This window comes from Rhinatrema bivittatum, chromosome 3 (genome assembly GCF_901001135.1).
Source record: "Rhinatrema bivittatum chromosome 3, aRhiBiv1.1, whole genome shotgun sequence".
Classification (NCBI taxonomy): Eukaryota; Metazoa; Chordata; class Amphibia; order Gymnophiona; family Rhinatrematidae; genus Rhinatrema; species Rhinatrema bivittatum.
The window spans coordinates 125,843,152-125,861,309 of NC_042617.1; the positions used below are offsets into that span (position 1 = coordinate 125,843,152).

Genomic DNA, 18,158 nt, shown 5'->3' on the forward strand with positions numbered 1-18,158 from the left:
AGACACTCCTTTGACCAACATGTTCCTGCAAGTTCCTCCTTTCCCCAGCCTGCTTTTGGCCTTGCTAGACCTTTTCTCAGCACTCCTCTGCTTAGTAGTTCTCTTTTGAATCACTGAGAAGAAGATGGCAATCTCCAACTCTCTTCTGTACTATTACAAAAGGTAATAAGACAGTCCCCAAATCTCCTTGTCGCATTTCTTTTATTCCTGCTACCTTCCAAACTGACTTTGCTACTGTGCCATGTCGACTGGCTCCCTATCCCAATGGGTCATGGACTCCGATCCAGCATGGACAGAAGGATACAGGACCACATCTGTGAAACTGCAAGGACGCTGTCCGTCCCACATCTAGGTGCTTGTAAGTTATTAATACCTTGGCACATCCTGGTGGAAGGAGTATTTTCACCCTCTACAAAGGAGTTGTATAACCTCCTCCTTAGAAGTTTTCTGTGGATTTAATTTTGGACAAGGCAAAGACTGAAACGTTTCTGAGTCACTCAACGTGTAGCAGTCTCAGAAGTCCTTTGGCTTGAACAGAAGACTGGGAGGCAGGCCAATGTAATGTAATGTAATGACAATTTTTAAAAAGGGCTCCAAGGATGATTCACGAAACTATAGACCAGTAAGCCCAATGTCTATGCTGAGCAAAATGGTAGATTCTAAAGTTAAGGCCTAGCCTAATGGGAAAAAGCCAACATGGTTTTAGCAAAGGGAAGTCATGCCTTATCAATCTATTACAATTCTTTGGAGGTGTAAATAAACATGTGGATAAAAATAAGCTGGTTGATATAGTGCACCTGGATTTTGGAATGGCATTTGATAAAGTCTCACATGAGAGACTCCTCAGGAAATTATAGGAATGTCCACTGTGGATTCATAACCAGTTAAAATTTAGGAAACAGACAGGAAGTTTAAATAGTCGGTTTTCCAAAAAGAGAGCTCCAAGACTGTGTATTGGGACCACTGCTATTTAACATATTTATAAATGATGTAGAAAAAAAGGAGAAATGATTTAAGGTGATCAGATTTGCAGATGACACAAAATTATTCATAGTAGTTAAACACGAGCAGACTGTAAAAGGAATTGAGGGAGGACATTGTGGGACTGGGAAACTGGGCATCTATGGTAATTGGTCGATGAAATTTAAATGTGGACAAGTGCAAAGTGATGCACATAGGAAAGCATAACTATGCATACACAATGCTGGGTTCCACAGTAGGAGTTACCCAGGAAAAGGACCTCGGGATCATTGTGGACAACATGTTGAAATCTTTAGTGGGCAGCAGCAGCAGCCAAAAAAGTGAACACAAAGCTAGGAATTATTTGGAAGGGAACGGAAAATAAAGCAGAGAATATAAAAATGCCTCTCTCTTGTTCAATGGTGCAGCCACACCTTGAGAACTGTCTTCAGTTCTGGTCGCGGCACCTCAAACAAGATCTAGTAGAACCAGAAAATGTAGAGAGAACAGCAACAAAAATGATTGTAGGGCTGGATCAGTTCCCTTATGAAGAAAGCCTAACCTGGATTCAGCTTGGAGGAGAGATGACAGAGAGATACGATAGAGGTTTGTAAAATCGTGTGTGGTATGGAACAGGTAAATAAGAAACGGATATTTACATTATCAAATAGTACTCAAACTAGGGGACATTCCCTGAAACTAACAGGTAGCAAAATTTTAAACAAATTTAAGAAAAGTTTTGGGGGGGTTTTGTCAGCTCATGATTAAGCTGTGGAACTTGTTGCTAGAAAGCAAGGCTAGTAACGTAACCGAGTTTAAAAAAGGTTTGGAAAATTTCTGCAGGGCAGATCCATAAATAATTATTAGCCAGACAGACTTTGATTACTCCGCCTCTAAATTCTTGGGAAGAGTGACATGAAACAGTTTTTCATATTGAGATTTGGCGGACAGTTACATGTGACCTGGACTGGCTGCTGTAGGAGACAGGATACTGGGCTCAATGGACCACTGGTCTGACCCAGCATGGCAACTCTTGCATTCTGATTTTCTTAGCTGAATCAATGGGGCAATCAGAACTAAAACTCCCTGCACGCAATAGGGTAGAACTGGAACTGGAGTAGCCTGTTCCTTATGACATGGAACCAGATGTCAATCCTACACCAAAACAGACAGGGAAAATAGCTAATAAGCTGGTGCTGAAAGGTGCCTTTCAAAGTAGCTTTCTCCACACTTCTCAGTTCACATACACTCCACTACTCATCTACCATAACCACACCTCCTATTACTAAGATGCAGCATTACCCCCTAAAAGCACACATAATCCCCACCCACACAAACCCTTACTCACCATCCACAGACCTGGCACTTACAAATGAGGAAAATATTTCTGATGTCATCCTAGAAAGTTACCTGGGATCCTAGTGATCACCAGATGAGGTGGTTCGGTATTATGGGCACAGGCAGTGATGATTTACACAAAAGATGAGGGACCAAGATATCAGGAAAACAATGTTTGATAAGTTGGGGGAAGTATCTTGAGGAATCATTAACCGGATGGAAACAGCTAAGGGAAGTAGAAGAGCAGGGGCAAAATTAAAAGGCCATTGTAAGGACAACAAACCTTAATTTGTTAGAAAAAGAAAGTAAATAAAAGTAAGAGAAGAAAAGGTTTTCTAAAGAAGTGGCTGAAAAAAAAGTAAGAACAAAAAGGTTTGCATTCAAAAACTACAAGAAATCACAAAAAGAGAAAGGCAGGCAACAATATCCAGAAAAACTGAGAGGAGCTGGGAAATTAGTCAGGAGAGCAAAGATACAAATAGAGGAAAATATAAAATATAGCAAATAGAGTAAAGTGAAGGGGGACAAGACAGGAGGTGGTTCAAAAGAACTGTAAGACTAAGAGATGAAGGGGAGGATTATGTAGAAGCTGAGAGACAGTGGAATTGCTAAACAAATATTTCTGTTCAGTGTTCACTGAACAAGGGCCTAGAGTAGACCACAAATAGCTGCCAGAAATAGGAATGGTAGGCCTAAAAAAAAAAAATAAAAAAATTCAGAAGACTGAGTTCACAAGGCGTTAAATGAAAAGTAGGTAAGGTAGTGGAGCCAGATGGGATATATCCAAAGGTATTAAGGAAGCAAGGGAAGTTCTGGCAGCTCCACTGTTGAACACTTCACTAGAGTCAGGAGTGGTCTCAAAGGACTGGAGACAGGAAGCTCAAAACAGAGTATAGCAGTAATATATAAAATATAGCTGCAATTGAATAATAAAATGGTGTAATAAAACATAGGGAAAGAACAAAGTATACAAAATATACTATAAATCAAATACTAACCAAAAATAAAATATTTTATAAATACAAATGGCCGCTGTGCCGGGGGCCTCTAGCCCCGCCCCTTTCCCGGGACATACACGCGTGGCTGGGCCTTTGAAAATAGGCCCAGCATGCATAAGGGCCTTGGTGAGCACTAAACACTGGGATTAATTTAGTTAAACCTCAAGTGATTACTTTGGACGCTATCTGGGTAAGCCCTTGTTTCTTTGGAAAAGCCTATTTTTTCATTAGTATCTGCAATTTCTGATATTTATCAGCGTATTCAGGTTACCTAGACTGCAATTACCTCACAAAAAGAGAAACTCAAAGACTTGGGCCAGCGGATTAACCAAATACAGAATATTTAGTCTAATTTAGTTCAAGGTAGTTTGGTACATGCAAAGAAAATAGAAAATGTGGCGAATTCTGTTAGGTATTTAAATCTCGCTAAACAGGCAGTGTAAACAGCACACACATATATTAAATATACAACAGAGGAATGATGTGTGGCAAATCTGACAGTGCTGAATTTTCCTAAGAGGACTATGTCTCACCGTTGGATCAGTTTAAAAAGTATATGTTGGAAATATAAAAAATTCCCTCTGAAGCAATTCCACCTATAGCCAAAATTTACTTTCTGCCTATTGAGAAGAGAGATTTATCTTTGGAGAGTGCTCAAAGGACAGTAGTTGGCTCTGATCTAACTGCTTTATTGAAGAATTCTGAAGACCTTCAAGTGACTAATAGTGGCACTCTGCTTGTTTCCTCAAGACCGAGACTTAATACTGAGGCTTTTTCTTCATAACAGGAATATTTTGTATCATGGACAGAAAGTATGGATTTATCCTGATATTACTAGATCTACTCAAGATCAAAGGAAAACATTTCTAGCTATGCTCCAAGAAGCCCTGGACCTCGGTGCATGGGTTATTGTTCATTGTCCATGCAAATGTATTTTGAAACTCCAAAATGTTAGATATGCTCCCTTTGAACCATCTCACTTATCAGAAATCAAAAAAAATACTTTGGAGGACACCCAGCCAGACAGGGAGTGACTGAAAGGGTAAAATTCCTCCCACCGCTTCAGGAATTCCAGACTGGTGTGCCAAAGTAGGACCAAAATCTAAACATGGCAAAAATCTCCTTCTTCCTCTAACTTCAGCATCAACCCTGCACGGCCCACTTTTACAATGCTGCAAGCTGCTTTATAATCCCTGGGGCTGGCCATTCCGGCAGTCTCGAGGGAGGTGCTGTTCAGAATGGTGCCTCCACTTTCCCTACTGCTGTCTCTCCTGTCCTAGCTCAAAAAGGGTAAGAACCAGGGCCAAATGTTGACCATCTCAAAAGGTTGTCACACTTATAGCACTCCTGAATCTTTCACCTTCATCTTATGATCCCTTGTTCTAGAGCGTCCTTTCCGTTGAAAGAGGCATGCCCCCCCTGTGCATTTATTCCTTACAAGTATTTGTATGCCTCGATCATATCTCCCCTTTCCCTCCTTTCCTCCAAGGTGTACATGTTTAGATCTTTAAATCTGTCCTCGTATGTTTTACGGTGTAGACTGTTGACCATTTAAGTAACTGCCTTTTGGATCGCCTCCATCTGATTTTACATCCTTTTCAAGATGTGGTCTCCAGAATTTTTCACAGTATTCTAAACGAGGTCTCACCAGAAATTTACGGAGAGGCATTATCACCCCCTTTTTTCCTACTGGTTACTCCGCTCCCTATGCACCCCAGCATTCTTCTGGCTGTTGCCACAATTTTATCAACCTGTTTGGCCACATTATCAGAAACTATCACCCTACAGATCCCTCTTGTTTTGTGTACATTAGAACTTCGCTGTCCTCTAACAGCCAGAGGGAGAGAGTTCCACAGCATAGGGCTGATCATCGAAAAGGCTTAACTGCGAGTTACTGACAATCAATAATTCTTAAAAGAAGGGAAGAATAATGATTTATCAGTGCAATGCAGTCTCTAAGCTATCTTCAACTTTTAAGCTCCCCTGGAGAAAAAATGGTAAATGTCACTACATTAGCTGGAGCTGGTAAGTTCACGTCACCTGTAAATGGCAAGGCTGCTACAGTTGTCCACATCATTTGTCATAAGATGCTCACATCGATTGAGATGCAAAAATGTGCATCTTATGCCAAACGGAAAACATGTGTACTTCTTGGCATTGGTACTTATGTTGTCTTCTTTGTTTTCACAGCTCTCACCCAGGACATTGCCGGTCCCAGCTGTCAAACCCCAGGGACCAGCAGAGGAGCAGCACTTTTCCTAGGCTTAGCCAGCGGACTTGCTATGCTAAAGCAAATCCTGGTGTTCAGCATTTGTGCCATCAGGAAGGGAGATGATCTGACAATAGGTGAATCCCTTTGACCTAATGTAATTCACTACATGCACTACTATGCGAACAACATGCTCCATGTCCAGGACATTGTTGCATAGTGCCTCCTGATGTATAATTCAGCGAAGAAATATTAGCTGTTGTGTTGGGTACTCTTCTTTTACTTTGTCCTCTATTCCTTTGAGAAGTCCAACATTTTTAACAGTTAAATGTGCTGATCCATCTGTGGTGATATTTATCATTTCTCTCCAGGGAAGCTTCAAATGTTGAAGACAGCTAGAGACTGCACTGTACAAATCAACTCCTCTTGTACCTTTCATCGATTCAAATGATGGAAATTCTTCAGTCATTCCAAATTTGCAGTTAATTCCTCTGACTGTGTATGCAACACCACCATGAACTGAATGTGCCCATCTACAGTGCTAGATATACAAAGAGAGAGAGTCCTATTCTCCCTATTACAGTGCTCTCTCTCTCTCTCTTTGTGGAAATTGCCTATGCGATGAGGAAGATAAGAAATTAGCCTAACCACGCCCATTTTTATAGCACAGGCACTATTTCTGCTATATTTATAGCATTTTGATGAATCTATGCCAAACTTTGTTAATAAGGAAAAGTACCTCAAGGAGGCATTAACTGGATAAGATAAACTAGAGGGCGTAGAAGAGCAATGGGCAAAACTAAAAGGATATTTTGTAAGGGCAACAAGCCTTTTTGTTAGAAAAGTGAATAAAGATACGAGGAAAAAGAGGCCTCTTTGGTTTTCTAAAGTAGGGAATGAAAAGGTAGGGAAAAAGGTTAGCATTCATATATTACAACAGTGCTGAAAGAGGAAGAAAGGCAATTATATCTGGAAAACCTAAGAGAAGCTGGGAAAGTTGACAAGACAAGAAAAAAATAGCTAATACAGAAAAACAGGAGAACAAGACATTTTTTTAGATATATTAGTAACAGGAGGAAGTGAAAAAATAGGATTGTAAGACTCAGTGGTGAAAGAATATGTTGAGTCTGACAAGGAGCAAGCAGAATTGCTAAACAAATATTTCTATTCAGTGTTGACTGAGGAAGAGCTTGGAGTAGGATCACAGAAAACAGCCTCAAACAGGAGTGGAAGTGAGTTAGGTAGGCTTCAAACAATTTCCAGAAGACTGCGTTCATGAGGAGCTAGCAAAACTAAAAGTAGATAAAGCAATGGGGCTGGATTGGATACGTCCAAGGGTATTGAGAACATAGGAAAGTTCTGCAGCTCTGCTGTCTAACACGTTCAATACTTCTTTAGTGAGAAGTGGTTCCAAAGGCCTGGAGACAGGCAGAGGTGGCTCCTCTTCATAAAAAAGTGGATGTAAGCAGAAGTCTGAGAACTACTGGCCAGCAAGTGTAACCTCAGAGTGGAGTAAATTAATGGAATTGCTGCTGAAACAAAGGACAGAGCAGGTTCGGGAATCTGAAGCATCACCATTTTACCAGACAAATGTAATCAATTTCTTTGACTTGGTGACCAAAGGGATAAATCAGAGGAAAAAGTTAGACGCAGTGTTCTTGGATTTCAGCAAGGCTCTAACACTGTTCTGCATAAGCAACATAAATAAACTGAGCGCCCTAGGTATAGGCCCTATAGAGACTGCCTGGGTAGTGACAAAGGGTAATGTAAATAGGAGTGCGCAGCCAAAAAATGTTTATTTTTCTTTTCTTCTGTTTCTTATTTGTTTTGTTTCATATTAGTACTCACTAAATATTCTAGTGAAAATTAATTCCCATTAAGTGTGCATGAAAAAAATTTAAGTGCACTAAAACAAATTATTGCACACTAACTGAAATGAAATAAATGCACAACTCTAGAGGCAAATGGAGTTAACTCCAAGAAAGGAAGGTTACCAATGGTGTGCTGCAAGGACTGTCCGCCCCCCCCCTCTAGTTCTGTTTAACATTTTTGTATTGCAATAAGGGCTATAGAGAAAAGTTTGTTTTCATGCAGATACCAAAATCTTCAACAAGCCAGAAGGTGTGGAAACATGAGGAGCAATCTAGTAAAGGTTGGGGAATGGTCTAAGTGTCTGACAGAGTTATAAAAACTCAAGGGTACAGAATTGTATAGGGGGGTGTGCACAAAACCAAGACATGGATCTGGGCATGATGAGATATGTAGGGCCCCATTAGAATCCCTATTATTTATTTATTTAACATTTTTACATACCGACCTTCATGAAAAAAATTCATATCAGATCGGTTTACATGTAACAAGGGGTAAAAACTTAATCAACCATATAACAAGAGGCGAAAGATACATATAACAAGGAGGTATTAACTTGGAGGGCTAGGATAGCCGGAGATATAGGACAGCATAACTGAATAAATTAGATAATGCAATAATATAAAGAAGGGAGGCATAAATATAATGCCTAAACTTGGAGGGGCGTTTAGTTAGGAGTCAGTGTCCGGTCTGGTTGAGAAAATTGTTGGATATGCCAGTTAGGGGAAGGCTTGGAGGAAGAGCCATGTCTTGAGTTTTTTTCGGAAGGTTAGAGGGCATGGTTCTAGTCTGAGGGCATGTTGTTCCAGATGGCTGGGCCAGCTGTAGAAAAAGCTCGTTCTATTACACGAATAAGGCCTAGTGGTTAGGTCTGAGCAGTGCAAAGCAGAAATACCGCCTGTGTCATAACACCCACTAGAGGCTAAGGTATTGGTTTGTTCCTGCTTGCATAAAAGCACGTGTCCCCTACTGTTTGTATGGATTTTTAGTTTGATTTTAGAGAGAGATGGGTTTCCTTTCAGTTCTCCTACTTTTCAGAGTAAAGATGCAAAGTTTTGGATACGTTTTGGATGGGCAAGGAAATCACTTAATCTAAGTGATCTCCTTGCCCATCCAGCAATCAGAGAACAAGGAGCAGAATGGATGCCCATCCAGAATCCAAACAGAGAGAAAGTGGACAGAGGGGAGTGGAGAAAAAGTAGCAACCATTCAGTGCTTAATCACTATAGATACACATCCATTACAGAGATGCAATTGCTCTCAATGGAGAAAGGTAAATAAAGGAGTGCCACACGATCCGTACTGGGACTGGTGCTTTTTAATATATTTATAAATGATCTGGAAAAGGGAGATGATCAAATTTGCACATCACGTAAAATTATCCAAAGTAGTTAAATCACAAGCCAACTGTGAGACTGGGGACTGGACATCTAAATGGCAGATGAAATTTAATGTGGGCAATGGGGAAGTGATGCACAGAGGAAAGAAAAATGCAGACAAAGTAGACAATGCTGGGTTCTGTACAAGGCATCACCACCCAGGCAAAGGATTTTAGAGTCACTGTGGATAATACTTTGAAATCCTCGGCTCAGTGTACAGTGGTGACTAAAAAAGCAAATAGATTATTAGGAAAGGAATGGAAAATAAAATGGAAGATATCATAATGTCTATCTATCCATGGTGCAACCACATCTTGAGTATTGTGTACAATTCTGATTGCCCCCATCTAAAAAAAAATAAAAAAAAAAAAAATAAAAAAAAATAAAAAAAAATAAAAAAAAATAAAAAAAAATAAAAAAAAATAAAATAAAAAAAAATAAAAAAAAATAAAAAAAAATAAAAAAAAATAAAATAAAAAAAAATAAAAAAAAATAAAAAAAAATAAAAAAAAATAAAATAAAATAAAATAAAATAAATAAATAAATAAATAAATAAATAAATAAATATATATATATATATATATATATATATATATATATATATACTGAAAAAGGGACCCAAACTGATAAAAGGGTATGCAAGCTCCCCTATGAGGAAACACTAAACTGGTTAGGACTCTTCAGTCTGCAGAAGAGATGGATGAGAGAAGTTATCATAAAGGTCTATAACATTATGAGTGGGGTAGAATGGGAAAATAGGGAACTGTTATTTATCCTTTCCAATAGTACTAGTACTAGGAGAAACCTCATGAAGCTAAAAGGTAGCACATTTAAAATATATTGGAGAAAGTATTTTTTTTCACTCAGCACAAATTGTGGTATTTAATGCCAGAGTTGGTTGTGAAAGCATTTATTGTAACTGGATTTAAAAAGTGTTTAGACAAACTACTATTAGCCATGTAAAATTCTGTTCCATGCAAGTTATTGTTTTCCTTTAGTTATTCTTCCTGTCCTTTCACCCCTGTACTTTGCTCTCTACCTTTCCCTTTCCCTGTTTTTTGTATTTTCTCTCAGTTACATGTAAACCGATATGATGTGCCCACGAATACCGGTATAAAAAAGTTGTTAAATAAAATAAATAAATAAATGTAGACCTGGGAAAGCCACACTGCTTATCCCTGGTTATGAGCAAGATGGATTGGACCTATTTTTTGGGATCCTACCAGGTACTTGTGATTTCGATTGGCCACTATTGGAAACAGGATGCTGGGCTTGATGGACATTTGGTCTGACTCAGTATGGCATTTTTAATGTCTTATGGTAGAACACAGAAGTAGAAAGGAGAGGGAAAAGTTGGAGAATTCAAAATCAAACATTTGTAATCCAGGTATTTGAATGGAGAATTAAAATTGGACGAGGTCTCCGCATTTCACAGTAACCCGAGGCAGCTTCACATTATAGCCAACTATAAGGAAGGGACACAGAGTTGAATCAAGGGATCACAGAACCACAGATTTAATATTTTGACTTGTTTATGGAGACTGACTGAAAGACTTCTATCATGGGCCATGTTACATGTCTGAACTGCTTCATCAATAAAGTTGTGTTGGAACACTAGCTTGGTGTGCAGTTGGGATTTTGGCACTCACTAAAGAAGCTGATAATTAACATCCAGGGTCCAACAGATTATCCTCCCTCTCTATGTAGAATCATTATAACCTGAAGTCTTGAAGAGACTGAGTTATCTTAGATGGACACTTAATCCCAATATTGAGTGTGCTCCCTAGTCTCCATAAAAATGATCCCAGTCTGGAGATTACATATATGATGTTTTGTGGCTTACCTGTATCGATGGGTAAGACTTGTTATTTACTGTGCTGCGTTCTCCCAGAATGCTGCCTGCAGAACGACCTTCACACTTGTACCTGAACCTCATGCCTCGCTGCTTGGGTTGTTCAAATATTTCCACATATGGTTCTAGACCACCTATAAAAACAAGTTTATGTTGTTTTGGTTAATGCACTAAAGTAACACGTACAACTCTTCTTTCAAAAGAGATTAGGGTCTAGCCAGTTTGTCTTACCTAACAATGAGTGCCTCTGCAGCAAACTTTGAGGATTTGGCACTGTGGTGGGAGAAAGAGAAAAGAAGAAATATGTTATATAAATCCTCCAAGATAACACCAAACAGCTGCATAATCAATAAGTGCTTCAAGGTATTACAACTAAACTAAACATCTGTGATAAAATAATTTATGTTGTCATAATAGTGCTGAAACCAAAACCCACTTGTTAGCCATCAAATCTGCTGGTTGAGATTTGAAGCCCAGGTTCTGAATTCTGCTCAAGATGGTTGAGGGATTTACTCATATATCATTTTGGAACACCATCCCCCAAGGTTCCTGGATGTGCAACAGCAATGGAATTACTTGGCCTAAGTCTAACAAGCTTGGTTTAGGATGTATTCAGAAGGCAGGCTTCAGCGTTCTCACGCCGACCCCCACATCACATGACTAAGACAACTGTGAGAACAGGAGGAGTATGTAATAGATATGGAGTGTGTGAGCTCCTAGTGCTGTGGCATAGTTATCGCAATCCCCAGGGTGAGTCCCCGAGGCCTACGCTGGCAGGTGGCAAACATGCCTTGTAAACAGGACAGTCTGGAGCTTCACCTTTACCAGTTGTCTCCTCCGCAGGTTGAGCCCTTGTGGAAAACTGTAAAGTGTTACTTTGTGGTCGTAAAGAATTTTGTAATGCGTGAGTTGTGATACTGGAACAAAGTAAAACATGCTGTTTTGATATATGTGCCTATTGTATATAATAGCATTTATATGGCAGTTTTGCTGTCCTTATGGGTGATTGCTTCATGACCTTTTTACGGTACTTGTTGCATTTTGCGTGATAAGTACATGCATCTACCATATATGGGCTTATTATTACACATGAAGCGTAAGGAACCCATTGTCTGACCACTGGGTTGAGTCAGGCTATTGCTTATCACAAGGGAGGCAGTATTAAGTGATTTGAAGTAAGCCAAAGAGAGAACTATAAATGAAAAGTTATAGATAGCTCTGGTTAGATCGAAAGAAGAGTGCCTTAGCCATCCTACTGAACCACTGATCAAAAGAAGAGCATTATTAAGCCGTCCTATCAAACCAATGTTCGATCTCCAGTACTGTGTTTCTGGATATATCATGATACCCTACTCACACTGGGAAACTGTGAGGGAAAATCATTGTAAGTATCTTTTGCTACTACTTTTTATATGTACATAATCTTTGGTATCAAACTAAATATAAGAATTATAATATAACCAGTGTTTTATTTGTGAAACATTGTCATAAGTATCTGTTTTGTGCATATATTATACAAAGAATATAGCTTTTCATACTTTTACATAAGCTGTAGTAAGGTAATTATTTTCTGAGTGTGTCTGTGTGATCCAGACCACAAGGCAAAAACTGCTATCTTTCAACCCACTATAGCACTTGGATTCTGGTGGCCAGCAGGACTTAGGTGGGTCCCTAAGGGAGAGGTGATACTTACAGTCCAGTGACACACCAAAGACAAAGTAGACAGCAGGCTTGCGGAAGTGAGAGGAGAGCCAAGGTCAGGGCAGGCAGCAAGCAAGAGTAGTCCAGGCTAGAGCTCAAATACAAAGAGGCAATCTGAGGGAAATGTGGACACTCAGGACTGATGATGAGAATGATGAAGGCAGGCTGGGCTGGAAGATGAGTCAAGGCAAGGCTGTATGAAGCTGGGCTAGAAGGCAAGGCAAGGCAAGGCATGAAAAAGTAAGGCTGGACTGGAGACAAGATGAGGCACAGGAATGCTAGAAACACACACTGGAAGGCATGTAGGAGACCCTCCTCTGCTGAGGTGATGAGAGGAAGTCCAGAGAGTCTTTATATAGGGCTGCTGACATCATCCATGGGTGCCACAGTCTTTTTCCCTCCGTGGACCCTTTAAAGAAGATGCTGTCAGGCACACACGGCCAGAGGCAGTGGTCCTGGCAGCATCCTTCTGTGTGCACGAGGCTCAGTGGTGTCCCGTCACGGAAGGAGGCCTAGATGCTGCGGCATCAGGGGGTAAGTTCAGAGGCCTATGGGGATGTCCCACAAGCTGCCAAATGTAACAAAGTATACAGGAGCCATGGTGAGAGAGTAGCAAGAGAAAACCAATATTGTTTTGGGATATTGTACATCTCTCTCAAAACATGATTTCAGATGTGCAGACAAAGAGAGTATTATATTAACAGAAGAAGGGAAAAGAGATGGCAGAAGGACAGAGAGAGAGAGAGAGAGAATGAATCCCGAAGCTACAGCTGCTCTCATAAAAATCTTAAGAAAATAATTTGTACTATATTATTGCAACTATTATCTTTATCTATCTTTTACTGCATTGCTTTCTAGAAGGTAACTTAGAATTAATAATAAAACACTAACTATTACTGGGATCTGAACATGTGCAGACTCAAAGCTGTGTGTAAGTGTGCAGAGGTTTCTAGAAAATTGTTATAAATTCCCACTAAGTATAAACATCAGCGAGGAAAGATGAAGTGAACTCCACAGGGATAAAATGTGATAGTCAAGTGGAGTAGGCCTTAGGTACACGGCCTGGTCACTCTGCAAGCATACCTCTATAAACCTGCAGTGAGGCTCCCCTGTGAGGGATGGCTGCGGGTAATAGTAATAAGTCTGCCTGAAACAGCAATCTATAATTGAATATAGCAGCTTCTAACTTACGTATGCTGTTAGCATTTAACTAAATTGGTTCTGGACCGGAACTGACCAGAGAAGTGGCATGATCAGTTTTGTTTTGTTGATTAAATTTATTTCACTTCGACATTTGCATGAGACTGGCCTAGAGATTTTAAGAAAGAAGCTGCTTACTTTATTAGACCGTATTTATACTTTTCTATAACTTTTTCTATTCCTTTTATTTTGTGATCTGAGTGGCTGGCCAGTGGCGTCTGGATGGGAGGAAACAACCGTGCATGTGAGTTGTGACCTCCATACTCTATTTAGTCATGCATTATGTGAGTTACATTTTTTTTTTTTATCTGTTTTGTGTTTTGTTTGTTGGCTTTGGGTGGTGGGAGGGAAGAGTAAGATGGGGCAGGGAAGTAAAAGGGGAAATGGTAGAATAGGAAGCAATATGTGCTCTACATCTCGTATTTGCGCAGTTATGCTATCATGGTTTATGAGAAGGCTGTTGCTCGGTTTCGGAAACTGCAAACCTTCAACATTTAGCTTGATATTCTGTCAATTTTGGCACGATATAAAAATGTACAAGATCTTGGAATATAGCAGAACTTGGTAGTCCTAATAAGAGAGAGAAAGATTAGACATCTACAAAAACTGGATTGCAGAATTGCCTTTCTACAGGAGATGCATCCGATAAAGAACATGCAAAGCTAAAATGAAAGTCGGGGTCCCAGATCTTTTAAGCATCTGGAACATCTAAAAACTGTGGAGTTGCTGTGTTAATATATAAAAATGTTGCTTTTAAAATGGAAAAGGCTATAGGGGAACCTAGAAGCTGGATTTTAAAAGGCCCGAGCATAAACACCGGGGTTTTACGTGCACAAGTGCCGGGCCTCTCTGAAGGGGTGGGGGTCCTGGGCAGGGAGGTCCAGGACAGCGCCATTCTACACTGTCCCAGGGAAGTACGCCCCGACACCCAGCCGACGCATGCTGATTACTTCTGCTCCAGAGGAGCAGTAAGTAATAAAGCAAACAAAAAAATAATTTGTAGATAAGAAGGGTTTAGGGGGTGGGGAGGAGAGGGGAGGGGAAGAGGGAGGGAGTTTAGGTAGGGGGAGGGTAGGGAAGTCCCCTCCCAGTTTGTTCCTTAATTGGAGCAGACTGGGGGGGGGGGGGGAACTGGGGGTCTCAATTGCGTTGCCGCGCGTATTAATCTAAAATTTACCCCCTGAGCGTGCCACCCGCACATGTACGCGCGGACATCAGATTTTAAGACATGTATATGCCGGCGCGCACATTATAAAATTAGCGCGTCCATATGCGCGCACCAGGAACCGCATGCACATGGACGACCGTGCGCTCCTTTTAAAATCGACCCTTAAGTGTAGATCTATAATATTGCTTAGTACTCTGGTAAATCTATCATACTGGTTTCTGCGCCAAACCAGTGCAATCATGGTTTCTTCACAACTTTAACATCCCAAATTATGAGCCTAGGGGACAACCCTATTATATTAGGTGGAGATTTAAATTGTATAGCTGATCCTGAGCTAGACAGACATATCAACATATCACACAGTCCCCAAATATGTATAAAGGAGTCAATTTTCTATGTGATAGTTTGGTACTAAATTGATGCTTGGAGACTATTAAACCCAACACAGAAAGATTTTACAAATTTAGCGAGAACACTTGTTAATTTCAGAATCCCTTTTTAGTAGACTCAATATGACTAAGATTGGGGTGCTTGTTATGTTTGACCATCATCCATTATCAGGGATACTGCAAATTGGTGAAGGAATGATTAGGCAAACTGGAAAATGCCTTTGTGGCTTGGCCAAGAAAGATTTTCAGAAATTTCTATCTGAAAAATGGGACCACTAAGCGCACCCAAATGGTCAGCACTAAGAAAATCCCATTCTCTTTTCAGAAACAGCCAAGGTTATGTGTGTGCTACACATATGAAATTGAATGCAGATATATTAGAATTAGGAAAACAAATTATAAATCCTCAGAGGGCATTGATTGAGGGAGGAGCAATACAGAGCAATTAATGACATCCACCATTTTATTCACCATTCCCTTCCTAATAATTCCTATCATTCTGTTTGCTTTTTTGACCTCCACAGCACACTGAGCTGACAATGTCAATGTATTATCCACTATGATGCCTAGATCTCTTTCTTGGGTGGTAACTCCTAAGATAGAACCTAACATTGTGTAACTATAGCAAGGGTTATTTTTCCCTATATGCATCACCTTGCATTTGTCCACATTAAATTTCATCTGCCTTTTGGAAGACCAATCTTCCAGTCTCACAAGGTCCTCCTGCAATTTATCACAATCCGCTTGAGATTTAACTACTCTGCATTATTTTATGTCATCCGCAAATATGATCACCTCATTCGTCACACCCCTTTCCAGATCATTTATAAATACATTAAAAAACACCGGTCCGAATTCAGATCCCTTAGGCACTCTACTCGTTACCTTTTTCCACTGTAAAAACAGACCATTTAATCCTACTCGCTGTTTCCTGTATTTTAACCAGCTTGCAATCACAAAAGGACATCTCCTCCTATCCCATGACTTTTTAGTTTGGTTTTCTCAGAAGCCTCTCATTTGGGACTTTGTCGAATGCCTTCTGAAAATCCAAATGCACCACATCTACCGGTTCACTTTTGTCCACAAGTTTATTCACCCCTTCAAAAAAAAAAAAAAATGTAGGAGATTTGTGAGGCAAGACTTCCCTTGGGTAAATCCATGCTGGCGTGTCCCGTTAAACCATATCTATCTGTATGTTCTGTGATTGTATTCTTTATGAGAGTTTCCACGATATAGACTGAAGATTTTACCTCAGATTTAAGATTATCAATTTAAATTATTATAAAAATCTCAGAGCCACTTATAAAAGACTAAATATAATGCAAGATAAGGTTAGAACCAGCAGCTGTGAGATATCATTGCATCAGACGGAGAACACAAAGCAGATTTGGGATTGAGAAAGATTGGGTATCTTCAAATATGCACATCATCACAGCCAGAGGGTAATTTTTTAAAGTATTTCTAGTGCTTTGCCTGTAGAAATGGCCGGTTACAAAACTGCCTGCCCAATATGCGAGCAGACTTATCTGACCATAGCCAGAAACATGCAAGTATACCCAGGCTGAGCAGAGGTGTTGTGAGGGAGGTCTTGCGGTTTCAAAAGTGCGCACATAAATTCTGCCTACCAACCTGTGCAGAAATTGGCAAGCGTAGTAATTGTATGCAGGTAGTTCAGGAGGGATCATATGCTGAAGGAAAGTAGGTACCTGCTTTCCCTTTGAAAATTGATATAAATTCTGAGCTGATCTGATTTAAATTTACGCAGGCTATTACAAAATTACCCCCCCCCCCCCCCCTCGAAAGCCATGCAGCACAGCTGTAAAGCAAACTGCACAGGTGACCAACCAAAGCAATACGGTAAAAGAAACCAGAAAAGAGAATGCAAATAACCATAGAGGGCTGAGGGCAAAGCTTATTACTCTCTGAACATCTTTATAGCAATGCGAGGAAAAAATGCTACAGGCCAACTATCACCAGGAACTTGTCCATTCGTGCAGCTCAGAGGCTTAAGAAACAATCAAAGGAAACAATATTAAAAGGGAAAGGAAAGGTGACAAAGCTGAGTATATAAATGGTTCCAAAAATACACACTGAATGAGGAACAGCAGAAGCACTAAACACCTAACTGTGCGGTGTCTTCACAGAGGAGAAAGTGATGCAAGGGGCAAAAGTCACGACAACAGATTCAGCAAAGGGCAGTCAGAGGATGCTGTCACGGTAATTTTGCAGAGCACTTTGAGTCATCCACGGGAAGGAGGACAACACTAACACCAGCTATAACAGGGCGATGTCTGAGAAGTCCATGAACTAAGTGCAACCAAACGTGGAAGCCTGAAAGCACAGCCTCCTCAATTTTAAAGAAAAATTACAGAAATCATTCCCCTTCTGATTTTGGAGATATTTTCAATTTTCTGATCTAAACACACTTCTAAATAAAGGTTACCCAAAGCCTTGATTACCAGTGAAACAACTAGCACTTAAAGCAGATGCAAGAGTTACACAAATTGATTAAATTAGTATGGGCTGCAAAATTCCAGTAGAAATTGATGCCCATCACATGAGATCATGTGAAATCAATAGGTTAAATCATGGACACAGTCTGACCCTTTCATTTATTAATTTTTGAAAAAGGGTTTTATACTTCGCCTAATATATTTAGGGGGTCATTTTCAAAGGAGTTACGCATGTAAATGTGACATATTATCGTAGCAATTTTCAAAAGCTATTTACTCGAGTAAAGTGCACTTACTTGAGTAAATCCTATGGACAATTCAATGGCATATATTGTAGCAATTTTGAAAAGCCCACTTACTTGAGTAAAGTGTATTTACTCGAGCAAAAACCAGTTTTGCTCGAGTAAATGCTTTTGAAAATCTGGCCCTTACTTTATAACATCCAGCCTGGACAATGTGTGAGCTCTTTCTTATTTTCCAACTCTTGATGGAAATGAAGCTGACGGTCCCCCACCACAGACCGTGTTTCAAAAAAACTGCGTTGGGAGGGACCAGATCTTGACTGTGTGCTTTGTTTGCATCGAGAGTTGTATTCCTTTGTGAAGTAAAATAAATATACTTCTCTGAACAGCAAGACTGTTG

The 18,158-nt window shown here is 40.0% G+C and overlaps 1 protein-coding gene across 2 annotated transcripts in view; it reads right to left on the reverse strand.

Moving 5' to 3' along the window:
• REL (REL proto-oncogene, NF-kB subunit) overlaps nt 1-18,158 on the reverse strand; it is a 108,120-nt gene that overhangs the window by 76,860 nt on the left and 13,102 nt on the right. For both annotated transcript variants that reach the window (XM_029593719.1, XM_029593718.1), the window contains exons 2-3: nt 10,837-10,878; nt 10,597-10,739 (exon numbers count right to left, since the gene is read on the reverse strand). In XM_029593719.1, the coding sequence (XP_029449579.1) occupies nt 10,597-10,689 (93 nt within the window). In that variant the 5' untranslated portion in view covers nt 10,690-10,739; nt 10,837-10,878. The remainder of the gene's footprint in view (nt 1-10,596; nt 10,740-10,836; nt 10,879-18,158) is intronic.